Source organism: Synchytrium microbalum (assembly GCF_006535985.1).
Source record: "Synchytrium microbalum strain JEL517 chromosome Unknown SmJEL517_scf0021, whole genome shotgun sequence".
NCBI lineage: Eukaryota > Fungi > Chytridiomycota > Chytridiomycetes > Synchytriales > Synchytriaceae > Synchytrium > Synchytrium microbalum.
The window spans coordinates 75,667-89,732 of record NW_022158370.1 but is presented as its reverse complement, the minus strand read 5'-3'; the positions used below and the strand labels follow the sequence as shown (position 1 = coordinate 89,732).

The following is a 14,066-nucleotide window of genomic DNA, read 5'->3' as shown; positions in this document are numbered from 1 at the left end:
ATAGTCCGAAATGCAAAGACAGCATCCTTCTTGGGAGCTGGCATGCCTATATATCCGTTTCCTCCCGTTCGCAACAAAATCTGACCATTATGTTTCGGAAAAATTAAATATTGTCGTGTTTTGAAAACTGTCTGTACAAATGCTATATATGTTCCTATCCGTTTATCGTTTTGTGCCTATTCTACTGCCAGCTTGCTATACCAATTTCGATTTGGGAAGTAGAAGGTGACTTTGCGAGAATCTATAAGAATCGTTCCATTGTTAGGACCAATTCCTGGAAGAATAAATTCAATTTTCATACTGAACGTACCATCATCAGTGATTTCGACAGGTTCAAGTTCGCCCCAAATGTTTGGAGGATGTTCCAGGAATGTCGTATGACGAGTGATTGCACCACGATCTTCCAACATGAAGAGAATATCCAACAATTCGACTGGTGACAATACATTGGAGAGCCTTTTCAAGAGTAAGTGCTATAAGAGAATAAATATTGTGAGAATCACGGTTTTGATTCACTGATAGCCCACATTTTCTTGTCTGCTTACATGATTGCTTCCAGGATACCAAACAATTTGCAACATGACTGCATCAATGGCCTTCTTGTATACATCATTCATGCGTTCACCATGTACAGAGTACCAGATACGAGCAGGTGTAAAGTCCTGGGCTGTTTCACGAGCCTTCTTGGTTACATGAGTCGATGCTCCTGCGCCCTCGTCCACTTCCATTTCAGTAGACGGAGGACTGACAGTAGTGCAAAGAGTCCACAAGTGGAGATGATGATGAGATACAAAGTGTGGTACAGTATATCCAACCATAGAGACAATCGGTATAGCTGGTTTGTCCAGGACAAGACTTTGAAGTAATAGCAAGACCTTGTGCATATCGGCAATGGGACGAGAGACGGATTTCTAGATACGAAAAATTGCTATAAGAATGATAATTTGAAAAAAATGTTTCAATTTTAGCACTGAAAACTTACATTAAGAGCTTCCATAGTGCATCCAGTCTCACCACCCTTCACAATCATATCGTAGACTTGGTACATTACATTATGAATCTCTTGACTATCAGTTTCGCACTCATCAATCAAGGGCTTGGTTGGATCCCTTGATGGTGACTTTGATCGACTTGATCGCGTTGCACGGGTTTTTTTGGTTGTGTTGCTACCTTCCGCTATGCTCATCATGGCTCGTTTGCGAGTTCCTGGAATAGCAATACTACCACCAACCGGCATCAATACAGGAGTTTCTTTGGTCTTTATGAATATGTCAAAGTCCAAAAAGACATTGTCTGGCCCTACGAAGGAAAAAGGTAGGCAAGCTTTAAGGAGTGGTAAAGACTCAACAATGTATAGAAGGCATTGAATTTACTTTCTTCATCTCCAATTGGGTAGCACAAGATCTCAGGTGGTAGGATGCGGTCGGAAACAGCACTGGCCTGAATTTCACCACTAGCCAGCATGTCCAAGAAGGCAACAATAGTGCCAGATTCAGGAAAAGACGATAGCTTATATGCTTCGTGGTCAGTTGTTGCCGCTTTTAGCTCTGCACGGAGTTCGAGGGCCTGATCAATCAGGCCGACAGGATACCTTTCCAGCGAAATTGCACGAGACGCTCTAAAGGTTGTTGAATGATGGGAAACGTAGTCGGAGAACAGAGGTTGAAATGAACTTTGTGTATCGAACTTACTCGTCCGAGAGGCCACCACCGCGACCAGGCATTTGGCCATCGCTTCTAGCAACAACGACTTTATCAGCGTGAAGCTCATCTTGAGCATCTTCAACAAGTTGTCCAGAGAAGGCATCCAGAAGAGCAAGAGCCTTGTCCGCATCATAGTCATTGGATGGAGTAAGATGAGTCATCTATAAGAAGTGGTGTGAAAGGGGGAAACGCAAAAAATGGCACGTGCACAGCTCCTATAACCTTGATGGCAGACTTGGCAAGATTGAATTGCCTCTTTTCAACCTCATTATCAGTCTGCGGCAAATCAAACATATCGTAACCATTGAACCCACAAGTCAATCCTCGTGAGCTCCACAAGGCTTTTCTTGCTTGGCCGGACACACTTTTCGCCAGTCCTTCGACCATGCCAGACCAACTCTCTGCCGGAGATGTAATTGGCTTGATGGTGAAGTATTTCGATAAGAGATTGATGTCCTTTGGCAAATCCGTGATGGTGAATGATGCTCCGGTGCCACTAGGAAAAAAATCAAAATGAGCCGTCATTCAATACTTTTGAATCCACTTGTTTAACACTGAAACAAAACACATACAGTGTATCGTTCTCATAGCAATCAATCAAGAATGCGACGATAGGGCTGATATCAAACTCAGCGAAATCATCCTCATCAGACCATAACTTCACATTAGACTGTTTTCCTTGCCTCAAGTGCTCGTATGCTACTTCCCAAATCTTGGTCAGCATGTGGGACTTTTCATTTACATTCAAAAAGATTTTGTTGAGCTTGAGTACACGACGTCTGGCAGCATCTACAGTCATGTCTTCACCAAACACATGTTTCAGTGATGGCCATTCACGAACTTTCAAGCCACATATACTACTTCGATGAGCAACTATAGTGTTGACGGCCAACAACCTCATATCTTTGGCAGTATTCCAAGTATGCCGTTTTCGGAACCTAGGTTGCGTTGGATTGACTTCACCAATTCTAGCTTCTGGCGTACTTCGGGCAGATCCAGCAACAGACTCTTCATCGGTTTGTTGTGGGGAAGAGTCTGGAGAGTCTCCTCGCATTGGCTTTTTACCCTTGTTCTTCTTCGACCTTTTATTTGCTGGTGTCTCGAATGTAGAGTCATCAGCTTTACGTTTTGAAGAGGGAGCTGGAGTCTGAAACTGGAAGTCCAGTTGGTTGAAGTATGGATTAACAGGTTGGGTTGGACTATACAGAGAAGTCATACCCATTGCTGCCAAGACATCAGCAGGTACACTAGACTTAGGTTTATTTTTTTGATTCTTGCGGAAAGGTCGGCCTCGTTTCGGTTGTTTCAAGGAGCCAAGATCTTCACCGTCGCCATCATCTTCCATGGTACCTTTTAGTCTATTTAGACGGTATAGCTCTCGTCTGTTTTCCTTTCGTAAAGTAGCCGATTGATAAGAGTATTCCACTCGAGAAAAAAAGTATTTCACTCGTAACAAGGGAATATCCAATTGAGAAGCCAATTCTCGACATTTGGTTTCATCAGCAAGAGGAGTCCTACCAGTCTCACGATTACACATGGCTTCCAAAGCTTTTCGTACTGTTCCTGTATATCCATACTTTATATGCCAATACGATGGTCGGACCATAAATGTCAAGATCTCTGGCCTTGCAGCAGGTTCATCAATCTGTTCAGGTACCACGACCATCGATGCATCCTTTGATAGAGTATAGAATTCAAGATGCATCCAAAACTTTCGGAAGACTTCTCGAGAGTCAAGATAGACCCAGTTGAGAAGCGGTGGATGTTCTTCACAATAGGCTCGAATGGGTACTTTAGTAAGGAGTCTATAACTATTGGCCAGACGGGCACGTTGATTGTCTCCGATGTACTCTACATCTACTTCTTCGATGATATTCAAGGCGAGCAAAACATTGATCAACATATATAGTTGTGGCCTCAACTTGCTTTTAGGATGGAAGATGATAGAGTATATCTTTTGTGGTACCTTGTCGATCTTTACGTCTTCCCAGCCAGCAGTTCGCATAAAGTCATCCAATTCAGGTGATGGATATGCATGACCAATGAGCTTGAGATATAAGCCAACAGTAAATTCGGTGAAGATGTCATAGGTCTTAAAGACACCGTCATCTTTATATGGACTACCAGGATTGGCACCTGTATTATTATTGGGTTCTTCTCGTGGCTTGACCATCAAGTCAAACAAGAATTCATGCAACAATCGAGCACGACCCATTTTTGGCATAATATATCCATAAGCAACCTGTACACTCAATTGTGGCTGCATACTAGCAAATACATCAGGAAGTGCTGCATTGTCTGACCCACTACCTCCGATTTCTTCCAGGGCATCTCTTTTGGCTTTAAGCTTCTTTGCAGAGGGCTTCCTCCTCTTCTTTCCGTCATCATCAAAGAGTCGCTCAATGTCACTAGCTGCGGCGTCTACTGTTTTACCAGACTTCTTTACATTCTTTTGACCTTGCGTCATTGATCTGGCTCGAAGGCGAAGAAGGTAATCTTTGACGACAGGGTCTGTCTGTTGGAGATCGGGAAGGAGGTAGAGAGTTTTCTTCGTAAAGTGTCCAGTAAGGGATGGAATGTTCACATCAAATCGACGGAGTTTAGATATTGATTCCATACCAAGCAAGACTTTGATGATGGTCTTACGATCAGTCTGGTAGGCGGTAGCTGGAGTGACTCTGCTGTTGATACCTTCATCGTACAATCGAGCCAACTCATTATACTCGATGACACTATGCTGTTCAAGAATTTCTGTGACAACGGCGTATCTGTCTGCTTCTGTTAGCACTGCTCTGCGAGCAGGGCTTCCTGCTGCTGCAGGCGGTGCCAATAAGGCTCCTGGAGTGACATTATTGGTAGCATTTTTGATCCGTGGTTTGGCAAAGCTCATAGGAGATGCACCAGAAATTGTGGCGGCCTTGTTACCTTTATCGACAGTAACTGCATCGAAAGCATCAGCGTGAGAATGAATATTGTTAAAACAAAGAAAGAGGGAAAAGCAGCACATCCAAAGGCTTACCCTGAGCTAAAAGTGGAGCAACCTTTGCAGGCACAGCAGCTGGAGCAATGGGTGTATTAACTGTAACATCCTCCATTTCTACATCTTCCAGTCCAACTTCTGGCCTGTCGGCTACTTCTGGTGATGGTGGAGCAGTATTAGGTGCTTCTTCAGTTCCAGAATCTGCTGTCTTTCCTTCAGCTTCTTCGTCGTCATATTCTGGGATAGGCAGATGGATTTGTTCAGCTGCTGGCTTTGGTTGACCTAAACTACAAGCAGTGCAGCAGTAGAACAATCCTTCGGTACGGACTGGTGTGTCGTCAAGACAATAGGTGTGTCTAAGTGTTTTACAAGCGGCACATGTTGCCATCTTCTGAGTATTTTCACTCTTCCCACAACCATCGCAGACCATATCTATATCATCCACAGGCTCATCTTCAGCAGAAGTAACCCCTGCAGGTAGAGTAGGCAATACTAGACCTCTCTTACTGACACCTTCAACATCAGAATCTTCATCGTCACCTTCATATAATGGCATAGATGGGATACTAGGTGGTTCTATGGCTGAGCCTCCCGGTGTTGGAGATCGAGCTACTGGAGTTTCGGGTCTATATAGAGGTTTGACTACACGGCCACTACGAGTGACGGTAGGGTTTGTACTGATCACAATCGTATCTGCTAATGGATCATCTAGCTGAACGACACCGTCAGCCAAAGCCCCACCAGTAGATGAAGAAGAACCACCAGGGAGTTTGGAGCGATCCTTACGACCAGACTTTGGCTTTGTTGATTTACCACCTTCATCAGCCTGAGAGTCGTCCGAGTAGTTTCCACTCTCATTCTCAGAGATTTCGACATCATCTTCCTCCTCTTCTGGAGTTTGATTGCCATCTATCTCTTCGTCTTCTGCTATAAAGGCCTTCCTTTTACGTGATGTAGTTTTGGCTTTTTTGGTTTTGCCTTTACCCTTTATATCAATTCTAGGTTCAAGGGTGGTTTCGAATCGAGTCTTGGTTACATCTTCGGATGGCTCTTCCTTTGGCTTTCGATGATCAGTTGGGCCACGACCCTTTTTGTCTGCAGGCAACTGATCATAAACATCGCCAGAGTAATATCGGTATCGACGTTCTCGGCCTAAGAATTCAGCGATACGACATATTCCAGGAGTGCCAGGAGCGCCATCTTTGGCTCTGAGAGCACGTTCAAGGAACCGATATACAAATCGAGATGAAGCACCGGATAGCGACTTTTCGAGGCTCTACCGTGATATTATAAAATGTTAACAATTGATAAATAAATGAGGGCCAATTCAAGAGGACGAACACAATAACAGGACGTTGAAAGTTTCAAATTCACTTACAGCTTGAGTGATTCCTCGATCTCCAGACAATGCAATCAAGTCGACGATCTGTTGATCGAATGGCACATCGGCCAAGCAACCACCAGGGCCAACAATCTCATCATCATTCTCTTGTTGTCGTTTGGCAAGATACTTGGACTTTGTATTGACTCCAGTGCCATGGAATTGCTTGATTCCTTGAAGACATTTGACTGACGATTCGTCATTTCCAACTTGAACTTCTACGAGATAACCACTATTCTCTAGGGTTGTAGTCAAGCGAGAAAACCAGCGGCCTTCGGGAGGATCAACATTAAAAGCGGTGGTCTAGACAATAAGAATCGAAGAAAGGAAAAGATTAAGCAAGAGAATGTGATCGAGTTGCTGACTGAGATTGCCCAGAAAATGGTGAAAACTTACAATGGCCTTTCTGACATCATCATATCGTAATATTTTATTTTTGGCCCTCATCAAGAGTTGCATGATTTGGTATTTGAGCTGCTCGGTTGGAAATGTTGAAGAGTCGCTTGGATCCAGAGGAGCAGGCTTATTTTCCAAGGCCAGAGTTCCACCAGTTTGCAATATCTTAAAGTCCCGATAGCCAGGGCAGTCGTCTGCAAATCGAGTATGAACACACATATGCGTGCGTGTACCGTTGTGAGTTATAGGGAACCTGACCCTACAGAATGGAAGTCCAAGAATTAGAAATTTGAAATCAGAAACAAAAGAAAGGTGGCTTCTCAATAGAGCTGCTATCCGAAATACATCAATGATGGTGCAGAAGTTTAATGTACTTACATGATCTTCTTTTCAATTCCAACCTTGGTGTGATGATACATGGATCGAGGATCAATACCAGTAGCCTTTGCAATCTCTGACTGAGGGACACCTTTTTCACGACTTCGGACAATCATAGTCATGACCATGTGTAACGATCCAGTCATGAGTTTGGCAGATATATTTGGCTATGTAGTCAAAAACGTATTGATTCTGAGAGTTTTGTGTGTATAAAACAGAAAATGAGTGCAAGAAAGTTTCAAACTGCAACCTACATCATTGCCGTAGAGCGCACGGAGTCGAGAAGACTCATTGGCTTCAAGGTAAAGTCGGTCACCATAGACCTCTTCTACTTGAGCCAGAGACATTTTGCCCAGTTCCGTCTTTGGTGGCCCAGGTACTGTCTTATGTTGAATCTATACGCAGAAAAGGTGACGACTGCATCGAATAGCGAAAAAAGGAAAGACGCATGATAGCATACACATACAGTAGCACTCATTATGGCTTTTTTGGGTTTCTTGGCCTTCTTGGAAGTGGTTGCTTGTGGTTCTTCCATCACAGTACCAGCAGCGATTTCTTCGAGAAAGACGAACTCAACATCTCGAAGCAGAGTCAAGTATGGCCATAATAGCGTGCGGAGATACTTGTCAAGTCCTAAGCGATTGTTGTGAGAGAGATTAGTTTGACAGATCACAAAAAAAGGTGACTTCACAGAATTCAAGACATGGCCAAAAAAAGAAAGAGACACATACCAGAGTAAGGATCTTGCTTTGATATACCTGGACGAGTTTTCTTTTCCTTTTCAATCTCCTTTCGCTGCCTTTCCTCGATCAGAGTCCATAATTTGGGAAGATTGCAACCTACCAAGATTTGATGTCAAGTGTAAGATGTTCGTCATATAGAATTGAAGTAGAATATAAAGAAGCAGCCAACGGCAAGACTCGAATGGAATGCCAAAAAACCGTACCAGTGTCGCCTTCGAAAGCGACTTCCTCAGCAGCAACTTGCAAAAGGAAATCAATCCGAAAGCTCATGTCTCAATACAGGACCCAGACGTCTTTGGAATGAGATTGGGCACGGCTTCGATTAATATTGAATATGTTATTAGGACGATTGATATGTTTCAAGGTTGGTGTCGGCTTTGTACTGGGTTCAAGTCTGTTATTTTCGATGGTTTGATAGTTTTGATTGTAGGAGCGGTTGGCAGAAAACCTCCAGTCATCATCAAGCATACACTCACAGCAAGGTTCAACGCGAACTTTATTATCAAAAATACATGCCTTTGAATAAATAGGACTAATGATACAAAAGTTGAGCCCGAATCGTAAACCAGGGCAGTCAGCATTCAAACCAATTGACAAGTAGTAGACAACCCTACATTCAAGTACACTCCGAAATAATGAACCTCTCAGTTCTCAGTACTAAATTTACGCGTTTTGATACAATATTTTGCAGTTGAACGGAGCACCGATCCAAGAAAAATAGGCTATTCTGTTAGGTCGCACCTTTAACAACTAGAAAGAACCCCGATTTACGTGTACATTGTACTGGAGATACCTCAAATGGCATCTTTTCAATTTATGTTTGCTGTGAATCCTTCCATTCGCGTTCTTGCGGCCTAGCAAATTCATCCTCTATATGCTCTCCAACAATTGACACACGTGTTGCTGCAAAACTTGCAGTTCCAAACATATCGCACAGTAACTAGGCAAGGACAAGGCAGGGAATAAATCAAGTCGAAGAACCACATCACAGATCTTTGATCCATTGAATGGCAGCCAGCATGCTGGTCCAGCCGTCCTTGTCTGATCAAATGAACCTCAACGGCAATCTGCACCAACGACGGACGAGTGTATCAACAGATGGGTACAGCGATCATGAAGATCAAAATCCAGAATCAGTATTGAAGACATCGTCCATTCCTCCGTTGGGTCCGTTGGTACCCAAAGAGAAGAAACGCAAAACTGGATTATCTGCCAAACCCGTTGGAAACGGTGAATTTGAACCAGAACGACACTTCTACCCCCGTGTCCTCAACGCAAATATTCATCCACTCGTATCAAGCTTCTTTGCTCTCGGAAATGAACGTATCCTCGCTAGATATACGCACCTCAATCCACAGGTGGACTTGGATGCTTTACGTACCCTGCTAGATTATCAACCCAAATACTTTAACTGGGCTGGTAAGAATTTCATTATGGAATTGAACTTCGGAATGTCGTCGTGCATGATCTCATTGAGGTCGAGATCGTCAGTAAATCCACTGGAAAAGATGGAAATCTCAAATAGTCACATGAACTGATCGTGCCCTGTTGCATAAACATGAAGGCTGAAAAGGAGTTTCATGTGGATTACAACTCATCTCGATCTATTTGATCCCATATCGTTCTGGCCCGTCAGTCGCTGATCTCTGTTTTGTTCCCCCATTCAAATCCCACATCTCAACTCTCTTCACTCACTAAAACCTGACTCATATAGGCTCGGACTTGTTTAATGTCACTACTTCGGCTGGAGCTCGCCAAATGATTATAATAGAAACAAACTCATGTCCATCTGGCCAAAAATCTATGCCTCTATTGACTGAAATGGGTGAAGAACATGGAGGTTATGGAGTAGTCATTGATAGCACATTCTTGGAATTGATTCAAGACTTGGATCCCACTTTGGGTGATTTAGCTGTCTTGACTGATAAGAATATGATGGAAGCATCAGGTTATGCTGCAGTCATGGCTGAATCTTCAAAGGAACGTGTGTGGTTGGTGGAATATTTCGATGAAGATCCTGATCCACCTGTCAAGTGGGAAGATGGTATCATGTTTGTACGAGATGAAGCCAAAGGTAGGCTTCAGCTGCGGTCTGTTTTCGTTGTATTCGCGAACCTGGGTTTGTTCAACGATGCGGTTTAACTGAAGCTAATATTCATTCTTTGCGTTTAGAATGGCACCCCATCCGAGCTTGCTTCCGATATGTGACTCAGAAACCCTGGAACCGTTTTCCAATCAACTCAAAGACCTACGTTCTGAATAATGTAAAGACAAATTGATACGCATATCTTCTTTGAACGAAATCAACCAATATTTGTCTCTTTTTTTCATAGATTGTATCCTGTTTGGCTGGTGGCCGTAATAAGATGATGGCGGCTCGAGCCTACGAGTTCCTGAATGCTGAACTTCAGGGTACCGGTCTTTCCATCAAGATGCCTGAAACCATCAGGAATGTCTCAAAGAGTGAAATTCCACTGTGGATTGACAGTATGGGTGGCCACGCTGTACTTAAAGTCCCTTACTCCAACGCCGGTATGTTTCGATGGGTTGTGGTTCAACTTTGCAACAATTGCTCAGTCCCAAACGCTCATCAAATTCTAACTCTTCTCTATTAACGTTCAGGTCAAGGTGTATATACGATCACCACACCTGGCGAGCTCCAAAACTTTATGGCCATAGATCATCACTATGACAAGTTCATTGTACAATCTTTGGTTGGCAACGCTTCATGGTCTTCCGTCACGAGAACTGGCAAGTTCTACCATGTCGGCACCATTCCGAATAAACGAAACCACATATATGTCTCGGATTTGCGGATGATGGTGACAGCAAATGCAAAGGGATTCCGACCCGTAGCTATTTATGCCCGTAGAACTCGTAAGCCGTTATTACGTCGCTTGGAGGATGATCCTACAGGTAAACAGTTTGTAGTCGATGTAATAACTTCCCAATAATTTCGTGTTGCTAAGATTGTCAATCTTACAGTGACCTCATGGGAAATGTTGGGTACCAATTTGTCAGTCAAGGTTGACGACGAATGGACTACTGAAGCGCAAAGACTGGTCCTCATGGATCGTAAAGACTTTAACCAGTTGGGTATTGGTGTTGATGACCTGATTGACGCCTATATTCAGACTGTCTTGTCTGTAATTGCAATCGACAAGATGGCACAAAGGCTCATGAAGGATGCCAAAGATGGTCCTCGTGATCCGAGGTTTCCTAAATACGGACAGAAAGTTTTTGACTTTGAACTTTTTGAAGCCCTCAATCCGGATCCAGCTTTGATGAGTGAGATCATCAGGTAAATTTAAAGTAGAACGGATGGGAGGTGGTGTGTTATACGTCGCAAACATGGGTTTAAATTTAAGAAACAAATCAGAGTATAAGATAAATAGTGTCATTCTTAGCAGCAATCATACGCAATTTTTCTGTTCGTGAATATCGTGCCTGTGAATATAAACCAAGCTATTTGAAATCGGAATCTGTCGCATTAGGCATTGATGCGATAGTAGAAGACGCGTGAAAAAGGACCGTCATCGCTCCTTCAGTCACATTCTTCAAAACTTCGCATTTTCCAAACTCTCGCGGAAGAGAAAATTGATCTCCACTAAGATGGGCGATGAGGCCATGCGATTTCTGGCCATAGCACAGGAACTGAATTTGCCAAATGATGGTACGCAACAGTAAAAGTTGAGTGGCAATAATGTAATGTTGTTTTTGGCCTGATTTGTTTATTTCAGATCTGGAGTCGTTTGGCGACTGGAATATCCAAGCTCAGGACGAACTAGAACCAGAACAGCCTACTTTTGATATTGGACTACTCTCAAATGAATTGGATCAAGAGTTTGAGACTATTGTGAACCCATTGATATCAGACACATTGGAATCGTTAATTCAACAGAAAACAGAAATCACCTCTCGTAAATATTTTAAAAGCATTTATTTGTCTCGTTTGGAGGCTCAGGATCGTGACTGTCTTCTGATTTTGTTAGGTCTTCCATATTTCGAGACTCAGTCCTTCTCAAAGTTTCCCATATCTGTGATTCCAAGTCTTGAAGCTATCGTGTCTAAAATGCCAATAATGAAGGCTCCAGCTTTCGACTTGTAGGTTCAAAATTTTCCTCTCAATTTATTTGGTGGAGGCTTAAATTTCGAACATGGCTGACTTTGAACTTCACAAAATCTTCGGCAGAATGCCCTACCTTCCATCGCTCTCGTCGGAAGCTGTTTCTTTGCTCAAGATGACTATCGAAGACCTGACTCGTTCGTCAGTGAGGCTAGCCGACGTGCTGGCATCGGTTGACTTGTTTCGGTGTCCATCCGATTTTGACGACGATGAATCATTTTTGATTTCCAACGTCACAGGACAAGGTGAGAATCTGGATCGCGCCGCTATCCTCTTTTCAATATTATCCATAATGGGAATATGAAAAGACCGCGGATATTTGATGACGAGACAATGGCTTCAACATCACGTACAGTGGTATAGCCACTTTACACAGTAAATGTTGTCGCACATACGCAGGTGAGCTCATAATAATTGTGTTGCCGCAGATGTCGCAAATGTCAGTGCTGTATTAGCTAGTCAGTCACCAAAAGCCATTCAAACGAGGGCCGTGGTTGGAGCACCTGATACGTTTGGTCAACCTAGTCAAGAGGACATCAATGAAGTGAATGAAGAGAATTCACGACTTGTACCGCCTGATGCTGCCTGCTCTGAAACCATGTCTCCTTCTCGACTGAGCACTTCATATATGAGACAAGTGCTCAACACGTCCAATATGCTTTTTGAAGTTAACGAGCCAGTATCGATGGAAAGTCTGATGCGCATAGATCGTGAATATTTCGGCGCGCAAGCAGATAATATGGAGGTGGATTTCAATGTGGTTGATGAAGAGAAGGTTGCAACTGATCCAAAAGTAGTGGCTGAAGACATGAAGGGTGTCGAGAAGAATGCGGGGAAGGGTCCCAACGTTTCATTCTCCCCGCAGGACCGAGTAGCAGAGTTTGCGAAACTAAGATCTCGTAAACTCAAAGAAGCTGCAGCACCCACAAAACAACCCATTCTTAGTGCTGCTGCCGATTTGTCAACCAGTGAGCAAACGGGCGATTGGGGCCAGATATCTGACCTCAAACCCGATTACATGCGATTCAAATACATTGTCTCGACAAAAATTTTGCAAAGAAGGGCACTGGTCAAGTTGTTGAATGAGTCACATTACCTTGACTTTGTCGAAAGAGATATGAATCAAATGCAGCCTGATATCATTGTAGATGAAAAGAATTGCATAGTCTTGTATATCTCGGAGACTCATGAAGAGGACGTGAATGTGTCAAAAATGACTTTGAGATTGGAGAAATTGATGCTTTCCTTTGATACAGTATTCGTCATTCTGCAACAGTTGAGTGTATGATATACGTGAGATGTGGCGCCATGCCATTTTGTTTCTCATGGAAAGGGTATCATTTGGTAGAGCATTGCGTCCATCTGCAACTTTCTATGTATGTATTGCATCGCTTGGCTCGAAGCATATGGGTAGTATCAGAGTCAAATATGCTCAAACGACTGAACAATCTGCATACTTCATTCGGTATGCAGGTACATATGCTTGAAATAGGTTGCAAAAGCCAAACTCCTTTTGATGTTAGATGTATTGGTGATACTATTGAGTCGAGTCTCTCGGAATCTGACCCATTGTACAACATGATCTGGCGCAAAAGAGACTGGATGTCATCAGAGGAGACACTGGTAAGTGTTAAAGCGGCATTTCATGTATTTTGAGCCTTCTCTTTTGTAACCAAAGTTTATCAAACCATGTCTTTCTAGCAGGAACGATTCGTGGCAGGGCTTGGAATGTTCAACCCTTATACGGCTCAAATCATGCTTTGCAATATCTCCCTTCGTACACTGATGGGATCAAGTCACGAAGAACTTGTGCTCCTTGTTGGGAGGTGGATTGACTCAAAGAGGCTGGTGAACCAACGTCAACATCAAGAATGGTTTAAAGAATTCTTCTGACACTATCACATCAATACTAGCATGGTTTCTGCCAGATTGCTCACGCTTCACAGTAATGGAGTTGGACACGTCAGCATTTTTTCTCACAATAAAAGAGAGTGATTGTGATAGTGAATCTTTGGAATGGTCTTTGGGGACGTTGAAATTCAAGCTCACTAGTTGCCAGAGGCTCTCTGTGGTGCGCCGAGTTTCGGTTTCCGCTTGCACCTCGAATGTGACTCTTTTTGAGTGGGTAATGAATGAAAGACGGGCTTGCGGATTCCATAATCGACTTGCTACTTGTGCCCACAGGTATTGTAACTGACAACGTTAGCTTCGCGTGGCAATGCACAGTTGGTTTTGTAGGAGCTGTTATGCAGTTATGACGAATGTGTTTTAAAGTGTGGTTTGCCATTCGTGACAAATATACAAGGGTACAAGGCTCATCCCATTACATATTGGCGGCTTTAGGGTATTCTCTTGCCAG

At 43.3% G+C, this 14,066-nt stretch overlaps 1 protein-coding gene across 1 annotated transcript; it reads left to right on the top strand.

Moving 5' to 3' along the window:
* Window positions 1-8,600: 8,600 nt before the first annotated feature.
* Window positions 8,601-10,886, top strand: SmJEL517_g03703 (uncharacterized protein; the record flags this gene model as incomplete). The annotated part of the gene is made up of 6 exons (XM_031169631.1): window positions 8,601-9,000; window positions 9,296-9,655; window positions 9,754-9,845; window positions 9,915-10,113; window positions 10,204-10,497; window positions 10,567-10,886. 6 exons carry the CDS (start codon window positions 8,601-8,603, stop codon window positions 10,884-10,886), a joined length of 1,665 nt encoding a protein of 554 aa, XP_031024380.1.
* Between the last annotated feature and the right edge of the window lie 3,180 nt (window positions 10,887-14,066).